At 36.0% G+C, this 19354-nt stretch overlaps 1 protein-coding gene across 2 annotated transcripts; it reads right to left on the reverse strand.

The window, feature by feature from the left end:
- Positions 1 to 4038: 4038 nt before the first annotated feature.
- Positions 4039 to 19299, reverse strand: aay (phosphoserine phosphatase). Of its 2 annotated transcripts, none has more exons than XM_083128424.1 (6): positions 19280 to 19299; positions 13378 to 13559; positions 12119 to 12253; positions 7951 to 8096; positions 7076 to 7237; positions 4039 to 6398 (listed from the first exon to the last, which is right to left on the reverse strand). In XM_083128424.1, exons 2-6 carry the CDS (start codon positions 13515 to 13517, stop codon positions 6310 to 6312), a joined length of 672 nt encoding a protein of 223 aa, XP_082984550.1. In that variant the 5' UTR covers positions 13518 to 13559; positions 19280 to 19299; the 3' UTR covers positions 4039 to 6309. The 2 variants fall into 2 exon arrangements, with proteins under 2 accessions (XP_082984550.1, XP_082984549.1); XM_083128423.1 differs by lacking the exon at positions 19280 to 19299 and adding an exon at positions 14851 to 15008.
- Between the last annotated feature and the right edge of the window lie 55 nt (positions 19300 to 19354).

The following is a 19354-nucleotide window of genomic DNA, read 5'->3' on the forward strand; positions in this document are numbered from 1 at the left end:
TCGGAGGGGGACACTTAGATAACCTCCCTTGTTAGTCTTACATTTTGTAATTATATAACACTGCATATATTATAATGTTTTATTTTAATTTGTAAAACTGTAACTGTAGAACAATTGTATAATTTTTGTATAACATTTCTATCTTGTTATATGTGTTAAAGGTTTCATCCTGGAACGGAATGTCTTACATTTATGTGTGTTTTCATTTCCAATACATTCGAATGAATACATATTCGTTTCAATGGCATTTACAAAATCACCTCTTGACATTTTATGTTAAACAAGTAAGATTATTTTTGTGCACGAGTGTGTTAGCCGATGCGTAGCAAAGTATTTTAGGAACAACACTTCCAAAAATTCTTGTAAGACTAACAAATTAAAAATTTCTTTGTAATCGAACATCATAATACCTTTTAAGGTATGGTAATATTATAATGGGATTGAGATACGAAACTCTCGGATCCGGATCCAGATCCGAAACTTTCAGACCCGGATCCAGAACCAGATCCGTAACTTTTGGATCCGGATCCGAACGGATCCGGATTTTTCGGTTCTGGATCCATTTGGCCATCCCTAGCCCAGATACGACAAATGTTTAAATGTAGGAGGTGATTATGTAGAGAAGTGAAGGAAGCTTCTGGTATGTAACAGAATTGTTTTTTCCATTAAATATTGTGTTTTTCATTTTGTATAACCAAACGGTCTTTATTTTCTGGATGACCGTCATTTATCATCGATGACGTCAGAGGGTATTGGACGTTTGAAGTGTTTAACAATTAAAAGAAAGTTGAACTACCATCTAAAAATCGAAAATAATCTGTAACATTTAACAGGTGTGGACTATAGGGAAATTTGTCTCAGTTCTTATCTGAATATGAAAAGGCTTGGGCCCCCTTTGAAAAATAACTACATTTTAAATACCAAATTTTCTTGTTTGTGTGGCAATAAAAAAACAGACTGTCCGAGCAACTGAATCTTCCTGCTGGATTCAGAACTGCAGAAAATTTATACTCTAAAAGATTCCGACAAACAGAATATCTATCTTGTACAAAGGAGCGAAATGAGGGAATTTTTCTTCGTATTTTAGGCGATCTGCGAGCAAGTAAATTAATACAGCATTTCTGAGGGCTTACAGGTTAAGTTGACAGGGCCCCTTTGAGTGAGCCAGTACACCCCTGCTTATTATGGCAGACATTGTCTTATGATATGTTACTGGGAACCCTCTCGTGAAGTTATTTGTGGTATCCACTGACTCGTAAATTAGAGGAACTCTGTTGAGACGTATTCTAAGTTCACCGTTTGGGTGTTTCTATTTAGTAAATTTCAAGTTGAAATTTTGTCTATTTCGTATTTTTTTAAAAAATAACCGACACTATGTGTTGAATTATATGAAATTATATAAAATTTCAGGAGAGCAGAGAAAACATTGCGGGGCGCTGACGCCTCGGGGCCTCTTCGCATTGCAGGTGTTGCATTACGTGTGTGGCCACTACCCCATTGAGTTTTATGAAACCATAACATCATCAGTGGCGTTTTTTGAAAATTTGAACTGGTTTACCTTAACAATTCTTATTTATTATACTAATTAGAGATAATAATGCAAGTAAAACAATAAACGGAAGTCTGACAACTTCAAATTTTCCAGCAATTTCTATACATTTGAAAAAATTGGTTTACCGTAACATGGGAAAATATGCCACTGCATAACATTGATAAGTTTGTTTAAATAATCTGATTAGCCAAATCATTTTCTTTGCAATATGTAACAACTTCATTCCATGAAGCTGACTTTTGCAGCTACAGATTTTGTGTTCTTGGCTTCATGGTCAAAACTTCGTGGTTTGAATCGCAAACAAATCACAGAATTTCTAACTTAGATATCTGCTGTACACCATGCTGGAAATTGAGGATATTTTTACAACACATTTTGAAAATATTCTCACACATGCCTGGTGTATAGCTAAAATGCAGAATACATCCTGAATAACAGATTTCTGGTCACCTTATTCCAAAGATCTCAAAACGAGAAAGTCTTATGAAAAGTAAGTTTTCAAACATTACAATATATGATCATCTTCAGTTTGATACATTATAATCCAGTTAACATTAAGTGGGTTGATGGTGAAATCCATATCAGGCTTGTGGAGCCTGCTATTACAGATCCAGCCATTATGTTCATGGTAATTGAGAAACGTAGATTTTGTGCCTCTTAGGTTAATTGCAACAATGAAGCTCAATGAAGAAAACATACTGTAGTACCTAGGTATATTAAATACACATAAGCACCATTAAAGGTAAGTCAGTCTGATCAAGTTAGCGATTCGCTTTCGTGTATTTAAGATCAATGATGATTAAATGACTTAGCATGCTTGTGCAACTCACTTACACTTGTGGAGGCCAGCGATCCTTCCCATACGGTGTAAGCCTCCAAGCTGATTTCTGCCCCTCTTGTCGATTTAGTTTATTTTACTTCCCTTTTCTGACATGTTTGGCTAATCAGGAAGGTGAGGATGAATAGTGGTGTGATGAGATGATGAAGGAACGACACAACACGGGCCCCACGGCAAATTATACTGGTTGCGAGACCACATGCCAGAGCCTGCCGGTCTGCAAATGCAGTCCAGGCTGTACTGCATGAAACGGGGGTTGACATTTTAGTGTCTTGAAGAAGTGTCACCCCTTTCTGCCCCTCTTACAACATTCCAGACTGATCTCTCTGCAGTCCATATGAAAACACTCTTCCACAATGGATATTCAGCAAACACCTTCCCCAATTCAGTATGCGAAATCACACCCTGGTGCCATATTTTGGGTAAACCGATCAGATCCTGCATTGAAAACATGCTGGGTAAGCATTGTTCGTATGATCTTTGCCAAATTGATTCAAGGTATGATCATCATGATCATATGAGGAATGTGCACGTATAAATATCACAAATTTCTTGCTGTAAGATGGCTTCTCATACGATTTCCTTCACACATGCAAATCTGTTTGCCTGACTTCATGTTGTTTCTTCCTCAAGTGCACTGCGTGATGACATCAAGTTGAATATCATCCATTACACTGGATTGAATAGGCTTCAATTAAACAAATGGCAACTCACAAAGAAACATCCACACCAGGATATGAACCGTGAACTGGCAGTAGCAAGATCGTGTGGACAGCATTCTGCATGTTCAGCCACCAAGGGGACATTTAAAAGGGTTTGAAGAAATGTATATATTGATGAAGGAATTGGGAGCATAAAGGCAGAAACATCAATTTTCCTCAAAACATTGCTCTGAAGCTCGCAAGTTGAAAGCTCATTCACCCCACATTCCATCGGATGCAGAGCCGAGCAACAAGAATTTTTCCACTCGGCTCTGCACAGTCAGCAAGGCAACGGCCCTCGCCAGCGGTGTGTGCACTTCCAGCTCTGCATCCAGAAATACCCCAGGTGCACAGCTGGAGGTGCAAAGTCCACCAAGTCATGACTCAAATCCAAAGTATAAAACCCCTGGAGATGGTAAATCGATCTCTCACTTCGCTTCAATATCACCACCAAACTGATCAACAAGAAGATGACGACGGCCTGCTGAGAGATCGCGACGTTACGAGGCAGCAACAAGCGAGAAGTCCAGAAGCAGTCCGAACTAAGCCAGCCGGAGAATCTGCAGTCCATTTACAATCAAGTCGCCGAATTGCCTGCCGTCTCTTATCGCCACCTTCGATCTCTCCAGCGGGCACCTGTCACCGTGCAACCGTCGCCGACTCCAGAAGCCGAGGGCCAGACCTACAGCAAGGGGTGAGTAGCGTTCAACACCACAGGCTCCCAACAATCCTTCATCAGCTTCCTTAAGGGTAGAGGTGGTTAGCTAAGTCAACAAGACCTATCGTATTTATCTGAGCTACGTCCCGGCATGACTCGATCCCGTACCTTACCCGACGTCACGGTACAATATATATTGAAAATGAAGTGATGACAATGAGCTATAACCATTAAAAACAAAAACATTACACCAAGAAATAAGGTACTGTGTGAAATAATAAACTAGACATAACATAAAAAAGAATTTATTTAATAATAAATAATTGTGACATCTTGAACATGAGGCACAAATTAAAAACAAGTAGCAAAAATAACATCTGCCTGTGGCTGACCACAAAAAAACACACAAATACTCTTTCTTTGGGTAGCCATTGTGATACAACTATAATACTCCACATGGAAATGCATGTGAAAGGACAAAATTCTATTTTATGTATTACATACATATAATTTTGAAACACATACAATGATTGAAATGAATACAAACATATTCAGAGTAATTTCACATCAAGCTAAAAGCTACAGACTACTTTCCAGTGACTACACTAACATGACTGTGATAATCAACAAAAGTCGCTATGTAAAAAAAAATAGGTGGAAGTGTATCATGATAATTACAATTAGGAACTACACTTAACATATTTTAAGAAGTTAGAAACTAGATTGTTGCTGGCAGGTGTGTAGACTGTAAGTAATTTCCTACATTTGCTCTTTCGTGCAAAATTGAACTTCAGAGAAAACATGGGGTCCAGTAAAGTTGAGCAAAAGCTTTGAAACTTTGTTATTCTTTAGCTCACATTAAAAAGTTTTAAACCTTCCCAGTCAAGTTTATTAAACTTGCTTATTGCACAATTCATTCAGTATATTTATACTATCTCAGAAATATTTTATTACAAATAATCAACAATCCATACATTCTTGCAAGTTAAAATTTGCAATTAGGCAGTACCTGAAATATTTCTAATTTGAAGAATTTACAAAAGGCACTAGAAGGCACTTTAGCATTTTATTATTGAAATGTACCTTGTTTTACAAATAATATAAAACACAATATCAGTGTATTGAATATATTACAACAAAATATTTACTATTCAATTTTGGTCTTTTTTCTTCTTTTTTACAATTTCAGATAATAAGTTTTACATGTTTTATTTTTCTCACAATACAATTGTTGATAGAAAAATACAATATTATTGACATTGACTTAAAAATATATACATATATGCAACAAGTATTTAGTACGTAGAACTTTTAAATACTCCAACAACAAAATTTCGTATTTTATTATGCCTTTGAGAGGTAAGCATAATGCATAAAGTTTCAAAACTTAATGTATAGCATAAAATTCCTATGATGAACTAATTACCAATACTATGAATAACAGTAAAATAATGCATAATTTGAATCTGGTGCCAGGAAAAACCATATATCTACCATCAAGAGTACATACATGTAATTGAATTTGATATGGAAACATATTGCAAATTACAAGGAACTAATACAGTAACATTTTATCAAATTATTCTCCCCTTATCATATGTGTTTTCTACAATCTACTTAATCACAATATTAATTGGTGTACCACCACTGAATCATTTACTTTGGCACTGACATCACAGGAGCATTAGCAATGTTACATTGTATTTCAAAAACCAACTCTGCAGTTTACATAAATTTTCACAATGTAAAACACAGTAAAGATTATGATGAAAGTATACCAAAGAGCAAATATTTCACCCTTTGATTGTTCATACCTGGAAAGACTGACTTATCACATTTTTTAAAGAAACTTTTCGTGACAAAGCTTCCTGTACATTGTAAAAATTACACTAAATTTTGTCCCAAAATATTTGACACGTTGCATACAATATGGAATAGAAACATATGACGAGTCTTACTCTGTATTTGATCACAACTTTGTTCCATTATGGTATATAAGCTTTCTATCTCAAAGATTAAATTTGGCATAAAATATCAAGTCAGAAAGTCATGTAGGAAAAATTTTTGTCCATCCATGTTGTAGTCAAATACAAATCATTCTTCATACGTAACAGTCTATGCCACAAAAGTTTTCACCTGCAATTTGCATCATTAATGGAGTATTATATATTTTTTTAAATATTTTACCTTATATTGTTGAGCTATATCTGTAATGACTGCAACATGGACAAAAACCATACATTTTTTTTTTACAAAAAAAATACTGCACTTATGTGCTCGAAATATTCATTAGAAAAAGAAAAAAACTGCTAATGCCTCGATTTGAGAGCTTTTACACTGGATGATAATTAAGATTTAATGCAACGCATGTTATCACTTCCTTTTGTGACTTGTTACATATTCTAAAATCATCTCTTTGTTGCTGACCTTAAAGATACATGCATGCTGCTGTCATTAAGATGAAGTTAGGAGTTATAGCTTCAAAATAGGTTAAGAAATACTGCATAAAGCTATTTCTACACTGGTATGATTTTATTGTCTTTTTTGGAAATTTGGTTTATCACAGAGCATCTACAAGCTCCTGGAAATCTGTTACGTACCACTTGGCCTTCGATCTGACTTCCTGCCTCACAACATTTCCACCAAATCCTGCAAGAAGAAAATGCAACATAATGTATATCTACTTTTAAAGGTGAAAGTAGTAAATAATGGATGAGTTAAATTGATGCAAAGAATAGTTATACAGGAGAGAAAGCTACGACTCTGCACTTTCTTGATCTTAGAATGGACAAAAATGGTTGTAGATACCCTCTTCCCTAAAACTGTGTAAAAATTCCCCAATATATTCTCAGAAAACTCAACTTGGGGGTCACACAGTGATCATGACTACTATAATTCCAACAGTGTGTAATGTCAACACACGGCTGGAATTTTTTATAAGAACAAATCTTCCCTTGTGGATTGAATTAAATCTAACAATATATTCACAAGTTTTATTTCTGCATTAGATTTTTTCAATCACTAGAAACCCTTTTTATGCACCCTATTAAGTGGTGGCTAAGTGCACTGATAGGATGACTGAGAAGCTTATTACCAGGATTCAAATCCTGTCCTTGATCTGGGGCTTTTGTTGTGTGTTTCATCATTCATCCTCATCATTGCAATATCACTGGAGAGCAGAAAAAAGAAAAAGCAGCATGAAATATAAAGGCATGTTTTTTTCTTGATATACCAACCTACAACTGTGTAACATTTCAGAGCCATACCACATTTGCATCACGGTGAGGGTAAGGTAAAAGATGAGAATTGACAGTTTTTACACTTACCGATGAATGCATTAGCTGGTGGACATGATTCAAGGTCGGTCATTCCGTCTCCAATGAGAACGACATTGGAAAATCCAAAGCTCTCCTTCAGTGCCCTGATGACCTCCCCCTTTCCACCACTCATGGATGTTGGTTCTGTTTCATCGAAGCCAGCGTAATCACCTGTAAATATCAGAGGTTACAAACATTTCCATTGACATTCACAAATATTAATGCAGGCACAACTGTAAATGCTGTTGCCTTGTAATCAAAAGGTCCCAGGTTCGATCCTTGGTGAAAGCATGTTGCACAGTGTTCGGATTCAACTTTAAACTGTAGGCCTATTTGTTATTAGCTTATCTGGGTACAGAGTGGACTTATGTATCAGGGCCGGGACAGAGGTATACTTAAATTTTCAAAGTGAGTTTTATCAACAGTAAAATGGTAACTGTTCTATAACATTTGGAATCATTCTGTACATAATAACTACATTTATGAACTGCTTTTATATTCACCATCAGCTACCTCAGTAACAGAGCACATTGGGGTGTGTCTGATGACGCAGTGGTAGCATCATCGCCTTGTAATCAAGGGGTCCTGGGTTCGATGGAGGTGGAGGCACATAATGGCTCGGACCCCACTTTAAACTGTAGATCCAGTCCCGATTGGCCTTACTGCGCACAAAGTGTACTTAAAACACCAACTCAATCAATCAAGAGAGCACATTGAATGTATGATTCACGATCTCACCTTGGAAGGTTCAGGATTTTTAAATTCTGGCAAAGGCACAGACATCTCTCTCATCCCATCATCTTTCTTCCTCACTGACATAATTACCCCCACCCCCCAAAAAAGATTTAAAAGCTATGTCAAAAAACAAAATACAATATGCTCACCATTGAAGTAAAACTTGAGCCTGTTGGCAAATATGTTTTGCAGTGGGATGTTCAGCTCCTTGGCAATGGGTCCGATTAATCCTCTGAAGCCACCAGAGATAAGATAAATTGGGACATCCCTCTGCTGCAAAGCTTCTATCAGGTCCCTGGAAACAAAGTACAAATACTGTTAATTGGAATGTTACTACCGACGCAAATGTTGTAATTATTTTTTGTGAAATGTGGCAACAAGAAATATTTCCTGATTAATAATTGATTATAAGAAGCATCTCAAGAAGATAAAAGTCAATTGTCTGCATTGGTTTAATGATTATTTCATCAGATTCTTTAATGTATTTACTCACTTTGAAAAGCAACATATCTCAAGAAAATTAAAAAATTAAATTAATTTAAAATAATAAATTAGAGCTACATGTTTCCACATTACCACTGAGGAGAAGAAATAGAGATAAGTCACTCCAACTTCAAATACAACTCTTCAAAGTGAGGATACATTAAATAAACCGAACACTACATTTTTGGCTCCTTTTGAGCAGCGGCAGCTCAGTCGTTATGGTGTCTGACTACCAAGCGAGAGACCTGTTTACGATCACTGGCGGGGAAGAACCGTGATTTTTTCCACCTATTCAAGCGGTTCTGGCATCCATCCAGCATTGTATAAAGTGGGTACCTGGAGGAAACTCTGGAGGGTTAAGGCAGCCAGGAGTGTGGTGCTGATCACATAACCCCCAACTTTGGCCATGATGAAGAAAGTGTGGGGCCCTAACTCCACACCCCATATTCGCCTTCATGGCATGGTGCAAAGCACAGGGGAGCACTTTACTTTTTTTACATTTTTGGAGTTATGTTCCTCTGGTTCATACACAGTGATTTTCAATTGTCTTGTTATTATGGCTCAACAGGCTGCAAAATGTATCTTTAATGAAAGTGATTATTATTATTCTGGTAATTATCTTGATCAGTTCCAAATTACTATTTTAAGTTAATATTATTGATATTTATAAATGAAGAAACCAATATTTGTACACCCCCTCCCCTTTTTCAATTCTTCAAGCACACTCAATACCCCTCCAAATGAATCATTGTTGAAATCATGTAACCACTCATGAACAATGACTCTTTCGTATAGTGACTAAATCTGTTGCCTTGTAACCAAGGGGATCCAGGTTCGTTTCCAGTGAAAGCACATTGCACAGCAACTTTTTTTTTAAAGTTTTCTTCGCTGCACATAAATGCAATAAACTTTTGAGTTCTATGTCTTCCTTTGCATGTGCATGGTCCAATAAAAAAAAGTTATCAGAAATGTATGCTGTGACGAAATCACCACTCCTCTTGGGAAAGCAAGGAGCACAAATATCGAACAGCTGTGCATAAACAGACCTTCTGATAAGCAGCCTATTACAAAATCAACACTTGTGTCGTGTTTAATGAAAATAGAAACTGATAAACGCACGCAAGAACTGTAGAAGAATTTTTATGATAAGGCTGAAATGCTGGCCATCTTCCAAGTCAACAATTTCCTTTCCTTTTTCTAGTTAATTCTGCACCGCGATATTGAGCTTTTGAGAAATGAAAATCTAGGGTCAGATGAAGGCCTGGAATCACCGGTATCAACCAGTTAAGTTAATATCCCCCCTCCCCTTTTACAGTGTCTCCACCTTCTGACCCTATGCAAGGCCAAGAATATATCCCTCTACCCATTCAATCTAGACTTTCACAAACTATTGCGCAAAATGAAACAATATCACACTGTTCTCTTTCAGAGCTGTAGTTAGCAACAGATTAAAAAAAAAAAAAAAGCTTGGTCACTATTTTCTTAGAAGGGCAATTGTGTAATAGACAAGACATACCTAATCATAAGACGTAAGCAAAAATCATGTGATGCACGCATGAAAAACATTGATATCTGAGAATCTCCTATTATTCACAAAACAAATTTTTCATTAGTAACTATGATACGAATGACACTGTACATGCTGCTTGAACATTTTTTTTCTTCTTGAAAATACTAAAAATGTAAGAACAACAGAACACTCTGATGTAGAAATAACAACTGGCCTGGCATTGGTTGGTTTAGTTTATTTTACTTCGTTTTTCTGCCTTGGAAAATGTCCCAATGGTTACACTATTAACCCTTATTTCCATGTTAAAAAAACTACAGCTGCTGGCCAAGTCAGTTATATTATAAAGTAAAAACACTTCACACATGACTTTTCCACCTTACATCAAGGTTTTCCTCAGATCGATAACTAAACTAAACTTAAAAAAAGTGATTGTCTTGTCCTCGGTCTGAGGATGACCCTGATATAGGGTGGGAATGTCATGTGTAACATGTTTTTAGTGTAGATTTAAAAAACTGCCTTGGTCAGCAGCTGTAGAGTTTTTTTTTCTGCTACTTTTGGCTAATTGCAAAAATAAGGATGAATGATGAGATGATGAAAAGGAAACTCCTAAAGAATGCCCAGGCCAGGATATGAACTGGTGAACCCTAGTGTGACTAGCCTGGTATCATAAATCCACTTTATGCAAATACAGGCTACTCAGGACCAGACCTACAGATTTAAGTGGGATCCAAGCACCGATCCAACCCCGACTCAAACGCATTTCATCATTGAAATTGATCACACATATACCAGAACCATCAATGAGGTATAAAAATTATGCAGCAAATCACGTGGCAAAAGCAACGTCTCTAAGGTTCAAATAACCAACCCTGACACCTTCTGAAACAAAACCGTGCATGCAGAAAGCATTGCAAACTCATAGAAGTAAAATAATCTACACGAAAATCCAGCGTTGTTACAGGATTCATTACATAAGGTAAAACAACGGCCAATTTGTAGTATGGAATACGCTGCCGCAAATGACGTCTCACTTTAAACCCAATGCTCTTTCTTTTGTACTTATTGCTTCACCTTTATGGTTAACTCTTTGCACCAGTAATCATTTCCCATACATTTGGTTTCTTTCTTGCATGCGAATTGAATATATTTTTAAAAAATACTTGCATTTTTTTAGACAAAATGATATAACATGGTAATGTAGATTTCTAAGGTTTGATATAGATAGGAGTGTATTTGAAATTTGTTTGTAGATTTTATGTAAATTGTCTCTTATGTAAATAAAATAAATAATGGGTATAAACAGCCATATGCAATGCTGTAAATCCAATAAATATATTGATGATGATGATCAAAACAAGACAAAGCAAGTTTGTAAATTTATTGCAGTTGGAAACTCTGACAAGCATCCTAATAATGAGTTTTGTTCCACCAAATATAGTGCACTCGTAAAATAACTTTGTGACATGGCAAGGCAAGATAAGTGTGAACATTTTGTAGGAATATGCATTGTAACTATCAATGAGCTTAGAGATTTGTGTACATAATGATATTTTATAACATTGGTTATTTTCTGGTTATTTTCTAAAAATAATCATGTGAACAGCAAGGAAGTAGTGCCACTTTCAACATGGCGAGTTCTATGCATGCGGGAAGGTCTCCGTGTTTTCCGTTGGCGGTCATAAATCAGCCGACGCGGAGTGATACATCGAATCGTTGAGACGGTTTGCTTACATAAGGTCTCAGGGTTGGAGATTTACACCTTAAATATATTGCAACTGCTGCTGCAAAAATGAATTAATACAAGAGTAGTTTGGTATGGACTGACATGCCAACATTGAAGTATCATTTTATATGTTTTATGTTTGCATAAATAATAACTTTAAACTGCCAGGGGTCCCAGGTTCGAATCCTGGCCTGGGCATGGATGTTTGTGAGTGTCCATTCATCAATTTCATCACATCATCACTCATCCCCATCTTCGCAAATTAACCAAAAGTGGCACAAAAAGGTGAAATAAAATAAAATAAAGCAAATCAATCAATCAATATATTTAAACTGTTCCAATTTATCAATATTAGTATGAATAAATTGACGGGAACTTAATACAGTAGAACCCCGATATTACGTTCCTGGATTTTACATTATTCCGCATTATACATTCAATCCTCACGGTCCCAACATGCCAAAATTCAATAAAATTTTCCTCGGTTTTACATTTTCCCGCATTTTAAGTTTCTTCAGCTTGGTCCCTTAAAAAACGTAAAATTGAGGTTCCACTGTACAAGTATTAACATGAGAAAATGGAAATTTAAACCCAAGCTCACCTGATTCCTGGTGTCAATTGTGGAGGGTGCTCCTGAATGAATGCCCTGACTTGGTCCAATCGTGGCCTGATTATGTTAAGTCTTATGGCAAGAGCGGAACGGAAATCCATGTTACCCTTCATTGCTTCCCTTGTCCTATAAATAAATAAATAAAAAAAATTGTAAAAAATTAAGTGGTGATTCATCACATAACAGCCTCTCATTTTTACATAATAAAACTGTTTTTCATTTTGGAAATGATGCAACTTATATTACCAATTCAATTCTTGCTAACACTTGTCCAGATTTTTGTATCAAAAAATAATTAATACTGTGAATAGTTGCACACAATTAGTGATATTCAAATGAAAATGCTGGGGGATATTAGCCTTTAGTTTCACATTAATTTCAACAGCATTCATATATGTATAAAAAGTGTGTGTGTGTGTGTGTGTGTGTGTGTGTGTGTGTCTACATGCATAAGCAGGATAGAAACAATACAATACAGCTAATTTGCATATTTGTATTTTTTCTTATTTTATGGCATTTTTCTGTCGTTTCTGGCTAATCGGAACAGTGAGAAGGAATAATGATTAGATGAAATTGATGATGTGACATTTCCCAGGATTTGCGTTAAGTAGAATGTGGAGAAACCTCTCAATGCATGTAGACACAAAGGCAGTGGCTAGTTTTGGTTTTTAAGGCTCGACTGGACCTTTGGCAGCCATCAGTTTTGCGATTACGTAAGTCTATTAAACTATTGAGAATATATGTAGATAACAGCGAAAGCAAACTACACGAAAATTCATGTCAATGCTCTAGAAGGAAATCTAAGCATATGTAATTTTTCATATCTTGGAATATAAAAGCAGTTTTTCGAATGGGTAGAAAAATTTAAAAAACTTCACCCCAACAGCTGCCAAAGATGTGTTTGTATTTTTTTAAAAAAGCAAACTTCCTCCGTAAATGTTTTCTGAAACCATTTTATCTTAAAATATCCTCAGGTTCATAATCACAGAGCTTTCATCAGATTTCTTACTCTCTGTTAATTCACAGCCAAAATGCATCTATAGGCCTATTTATAATCTCAACTATATATTGATGTTTCAGCACAACACCAATTCCTCAGTCTAGCTAAGTTGACAACAATTCTGTTCATATTGCGCTATTCATATCAGGAATTAGTTTCATTTTTAAACATGAATATTATGCACAAGTACTACACCAATGCCCAAAAATACAATAACTAAAGAAAGAAAATTAATAGTAAAGGAACTTACAATTTGCTAACTTCATCGCCCTTGCCGCAGAACTTGGCCAGCTCGTCAACTCCTTCATCTTGAATGATTGTGGAATCAACATCGAAGCACACCGCATCTGCTACCTTCCATATTGCTTTCACTTCGTCCACTGATGTCATGGCCACTGGCCTCACATACACTGACCTCACAGCCTCAACCAACTGCAAAGAAAGATGTTTTATCTTATCCTTCATTGCATTTAATTTCACTGAGTGTCACTTTTGTGCCACTTTCAGCTGTGACAATGAGAATGAATGATTAGATGAAATTGACGAAGGGACATTCGCGAAGAACACCCATACCCTATCTGGTATATGAACCTAGGAACTTTGGTGGCAAGAATGAAAGTTGACCACTAATGCATTCAGCCACTAGGCTTGCTTTCATAAGGTTTCAATTTAGTTGTTGTTGACACCTTTATATATTTATTGCACAAACACAGCTAGTGAAATAAATAACCAGCGAAGTTCACTGTAATTGTGTTGGCATAGGAAAAGCAGAAGGCATTGTAGAATTGGAATATATTAACATGATATATTATGACTATGTGCTAGTGCTTCACATGGGAAATAAAAATCTCAGATATTTCCAGAATTTTTTAAACCACCTGTATACTTTCAGTTATGGAATCTATTCAGCACCAACCTAGAACCTCTAGTGTTGTTAGAAAATACATAACTTCCTTACAGAAAATAATACTGTCATTTATTAACTACGTACAAGGCCATCTGTATTCTTTATTGTCGATTGTGGTGCATTATTTAGATCACATTTTAATATACTGACCAACTTTATACTTTCCTTCTGAACTTCAGCCATTGCAAATGTATGCATGGGCATTACAAACATGTGTTACTAGGTGTAACCTGATCCCATAATTCTACAGAGAATTAAGAATCAAATATCACTTAATAAGACTGGTTGAAATAATTTGATTACACTACTATCACAAAGTTAAATGTCCTTCACATCTTTTTAAAAGAAGTCATAATTTGGCAGAAGATTGATACAATACTATTATACTGATAGATAATCTCTGAAAAGTATTGTTGCAGGTGTCAACAGAATATTTGCTTCATCAAGAATTAAATGTCCATTATGTAATGACAGGAATATTTCAGTATAAACTGGTAATTTTAGTACCTAAAAAAACAGTGTTCTGAATTATGCCCCCGTGCCCATACTTAACCTCTTTTCTTTATTATTTAAAAAGAAAAGTTAAAAAGTATTTTGGCACATCATCTACATAAATGTGGAATATCCATGCCCAAGTTTTAACCCAGAAGCAAGATTGTAAGATGTGCACTCGACATGCTTAGCTACAAAATTGGAAAATGAAAAATATGTGGGTGGGTCGTAACATTTGGCTCCCAAGTCTCTTATTATCTCTTCAATAAACATGACACACCACCAATTCTTACATAAAAAAAAAAAAAATTGCATCGTACTTACCATTGTTGCTGACTATTGAAAACAATACAAAAGGTACTGCTGTGCTTATCGTTTGCACTGGCAACACCAAACTAAGACCGAACACTGGCTTCTGTTTCCTATATAGCTTTTAATTCTGGAATCATGCCAGCGTATCCTGATGCAACTTAGACACTTCGAGCATATGTCCCAACAGGGTCATGATCCCTTTACGTCAGTGATAAAGCATGTTTCATATTTTTAGCTTCTTCTCAGACTTTCGAACTTGTGTTTCTATGCTTTTTCATCTCTCTCTTGCTCAGCTTGGTGTCTGTCTGCAGGCTGAACGTTACAAAAATTGGCACACACAGCCAATTCTATTTAATCAGCTGATACCTCCCAACATGCAATTTATGATGACAGACTTGATAAATGCTGAATCATTTGTGCTTTTCATATATGTAAAATCTGTAAGGTTTTGTAATGAGAGGTCAATTATTGTGTCTGGTAAAAAAGTAAAAAAAATATATAGCTATATGCCTTAACAATTTGTTGGCTAATTCTTTGTTTATATTTTGATTTATTTCAGAATTTTATCTGTGGCCCCTAATAGAGAACTCTCTATAGTAACATGATAATATTACCCCCTCCAAATAATGGTAATTTAAAACCGTGTAAATGTTCATTTTTTTAATTAACATAAGGTTTCGAATTACGACCTTCATGGTTGTTGCCAATAATATCATAAACTCAGAATTTAGACAAATCAGAGAATATGATAAAAAATCTGCATGTGCAGAGTTTAATAACAAACTCTGAAAATATAATTCTATTTGCCATTATAATTTTTGTTTGTATTTGGTTAACATCGCTTTTTCTACATTGTCACATGGAGGGTGAATAACAAAACAAAAAAAGAAACAACAGTAGCTATACCAGGACTCTCAAGCCAGAAAGTTTTTGCAGCAACGTCATGAGTGCAACACTGAATATGTTTACTCAGTGAGGTAGAAAGTTCCATTTATAAGTAGGTGGATACATTATGTTCACACATATTAGGCAAGTGCATAAATTAATTGCAACCTTTCATGTAATATTGGTTATGTTTGTGTGAAAAATATTACATTGTGTTGCATTGCAACAAGTCTTGAGAACGTGAACCTGTCCAAACATCACAAACCAATTTGTTCAGGTTTGCAAAATTATGTTGGACAAACAAAGAAAAATGGGAATAAGAATGGCACGAACACACAACAAAGTGAAGTATATGATTAAAAAGTGAAAGGTTTTAAAAAGAGTAACAAGAGACTTTGATTTAAAAGTGTTGGAGGCTTGTTGCAGAAGCACACTGGAAGAAATTAAATAAGAAGAATGGCAAAATAGACTCACTATGGAGTTATATTTTTCACAAGTGAGGTAAGCCACCACCTTTGAAATATAATCCAACAGAAAAGAGCTTTGTGCAAAAGACAAAGATTTTGAACTGGCTGATGGTGTTTGGGATCCATGATTGAAATTTGGTAAGATCACAGTTCAGTTGTTAGGTTCCAACAACGAAACATTAATGATAAGATTCATTGTATAACTCCTTCTCTTTGTTTTGTGTTACAGTAATCCCATTCTTATAATAATGAAGGGAGTGAGTGTGTGTTCTTCTGAAATGCTACATTGAAAAGTGTGTTTAAATGCTTGTAACAACAGTAAACTATAAGCATAATAATTCTACAATGCAAGCAATACATACATACAACAAAAAAGATAAAAACAGATGTGGGAACGTAAAGGCCACCATATCTAACTGGTTACCTCCTCGCATGATTTTAGTCCCTTACATACACTTTGAGACCTTCCTCATTATTAGTCATATATCATTATCACAGAATCATTAACAGTTTCATACATCGGAGACACATTTAAATCGGATATTTTGTCTTTCTCGTGGTTAGTACTTACCAATTATGTATTGCGGAACATAGTGGAAGGTGCCAATATGCTTTTTGCACGAAAAAAAAACACTTTTTCTGCTAAAATAAACCATTTTCCTTAATGCTACGGAAAGCACGTCACGGTGCGATATCGCTTGCTTTGCGAATGGTAACGCATCTTTTGTTTTCGAATATCAATGTTTCCAACTCTATTGTGCATGAAAGTTGTAAAAAACCGGGGATCACGTCTGGAAATTGTACATTTCGATGAAACATTGTTCGTTAGCCCCAAAAACCATCCACGGGTAGCCCCACAAACCACTGACGTTAGCCCCAAAAACCATCCATGGGTAGCCCCACGAACCATTCACACGAGGTTAGGTTAGGTTCCATTAGCACCCATTTCACCCCTAAATTCATCGAAAAACCATTTTCCTTTCTCGACAAAAAACCGCACGTTTCTCGAAGAAGAAAAAATGCACGTTTGGAAACCCTGATTCCACTAGCGAGATCGCGTGACTTCCGACGCTAGAGCCATCTGCAGGTACATCTTGGAAACAACGGTATGATGTTGTCGATTTTCACAAAATGCGCAATATTATTACATGAAAAGTGATTATTTATTGTTCTGCTGCATTGTACGATGAAGTTTTAGGAAGAATATATATCGACGAAGGTTGTAAACCTTGGAGAAACTCATTTCCGTAAGTAGTTTCTTGTGTAAAATTGAAGAAATGTGTCTCCGATGTATGAAACTGTTACCCACAGAATCTTTTACAAAGATCTCAGTCCAAATTTTGATTGTTTAAGTCTAAACTAATTGTGGTGTACACACACACACACACACACCTTTTATATGGTTTGATTCTTGAGAGGTATAGTGATTTACATTATTTTCAACTTTCCCTTCTGTGTACTCCTATGTGCTTATTTGTTTGCTAGCAGCCATTTGTTTACTGTTGTCTTAGACATGGGCTGCTGCTGCTACTGCTACATCATGTGACATGAGGTGCGAAGGGGTATTACATCTCTAAATTATTTCATTTTTAGGTTAGACAGGTTAGGTTAGGTTAGGTTAGGTTAGGTGTGTCAGGTTTAGGGCAATTAGCATTAAAGGAATGTCCCTAAATGCTTCTGATCATGTAATATCTGATCTGAAGCACTAAACAGATGTTTCCTTGGTTATTTGTAGAATTCAGCAGATGATTTGATAATTTGATTGTATTTCACCTTAACGAGAAAATTGATTACCTCATATTTTCTATGCTATATCATTGCCAGAGCACTTTGTTGGGTGCACAAAGAAGTCCAGCTGGCGCCCATGGCGGATTGGTTAGCACATTGCGCTATGATGCCAGGGGTCCCAGGTTCGAATCCCGGCCCATGGATGTTTGTGAGTGTCCATTCATCAATTTCCTCATGTCATCACTCATTCCCATCTTCGCAAATTAGCCAAAAGTGGCACAAAAGACAAAGTAAAATAAATCTAAAACAGGTAACAGTTCGTTAGATCGGAGACACATTTCTTCATTTTTACAGAAGAAACTACTTACGGAAATGAGTTTCTCTAAGGTTTCCGTTTGTCGAGGTATTTTCTTTCATCGTGGAATCTATTTGATCGGGAAATCATGTATTTTTCAAGAGAAATATCTCACTGACGCACAAGTGCCATTGCTTTCGCTACGTGAACCGGATGCTGCATACGTTTGATGACGTAACCCCCTGTCAGTGTTTCCAACCCTTTTTTTTAAAACTATGCTTGCCTAACCTAACCAAAACTAACCTTATCGGAAATGGTTCGTGGGGCTATCCGTGAATGGTTCGTGGGGTTATCAGTCAGCTACCCGTGCATAATGTACAATTTGCACACATGACAAACACGATAGTAGGTATTTTTCGGTGAAGAAGGTTGGAAACACTGCATACCTACAACGATAGTCAACCTCTGCCCGCCATATTGTATGTTATGGAAGCGAAAAAGGGAATAACAAAAACTACTCTCTATGTGAAAAATTGTGTTTGTTTTCGTGTAAAAAGCATAATGGCACCTTGAACTATGTTCCACAATACACAATTGGTAAGTACGAACCAAGCAAAATACAAAATATCCGATTTTAATGTGTCTCTGATATAACGAACTGTCTAAAACAAAGCAGTCCAGTCACAAATGTGTCAGAGTTCCCAGTAGCTGCATGTTTACGGTCTGTTATTGTCAAGCAGGAAGTCTGGGGTTCGATTCTCGTACCTGTCTTCTCATCCTGTCACACTTTGCCGTAATACGCTTGACATTTTATTTTAAAACAGAATTGGGGACCTATTAATATTTACAACTACAATGCTCTATTGTATAGCCTTTAACTGATTTAATCCTATTATGAAATGTAACTATGAATAAATAAGCAAACTTTCTGAGAATCAAACAGGTAGATTTTCTATTCAGCACCTACCGAAACTTTCAAATCACTACACTATACCAAAATTCAGCCCAAAACCACCATTAACATCACAGTATCTACGTTCACAAAAAATATATATCTATTATCTACCTGTAACGAATTGACGCAAGCACTTATCAATCATTCGAGGTTTACATTCTTCTGCACCAGTTGATCAATTTCAAC

Source organism: Lepisma saccharinum, chromosome 9, assembly GCF_977018435.1.
Source record: "Lepisma saccharinum chromosome 9, izLepSacc3.1, whole genome shotgun sequence".
Lineage (NCBI taxonomy): Eukaryota > Metazoa > Arthropoda > Insecta > Zygentoma > Lepismatidae > Lepisma > Lepisma saccharinum.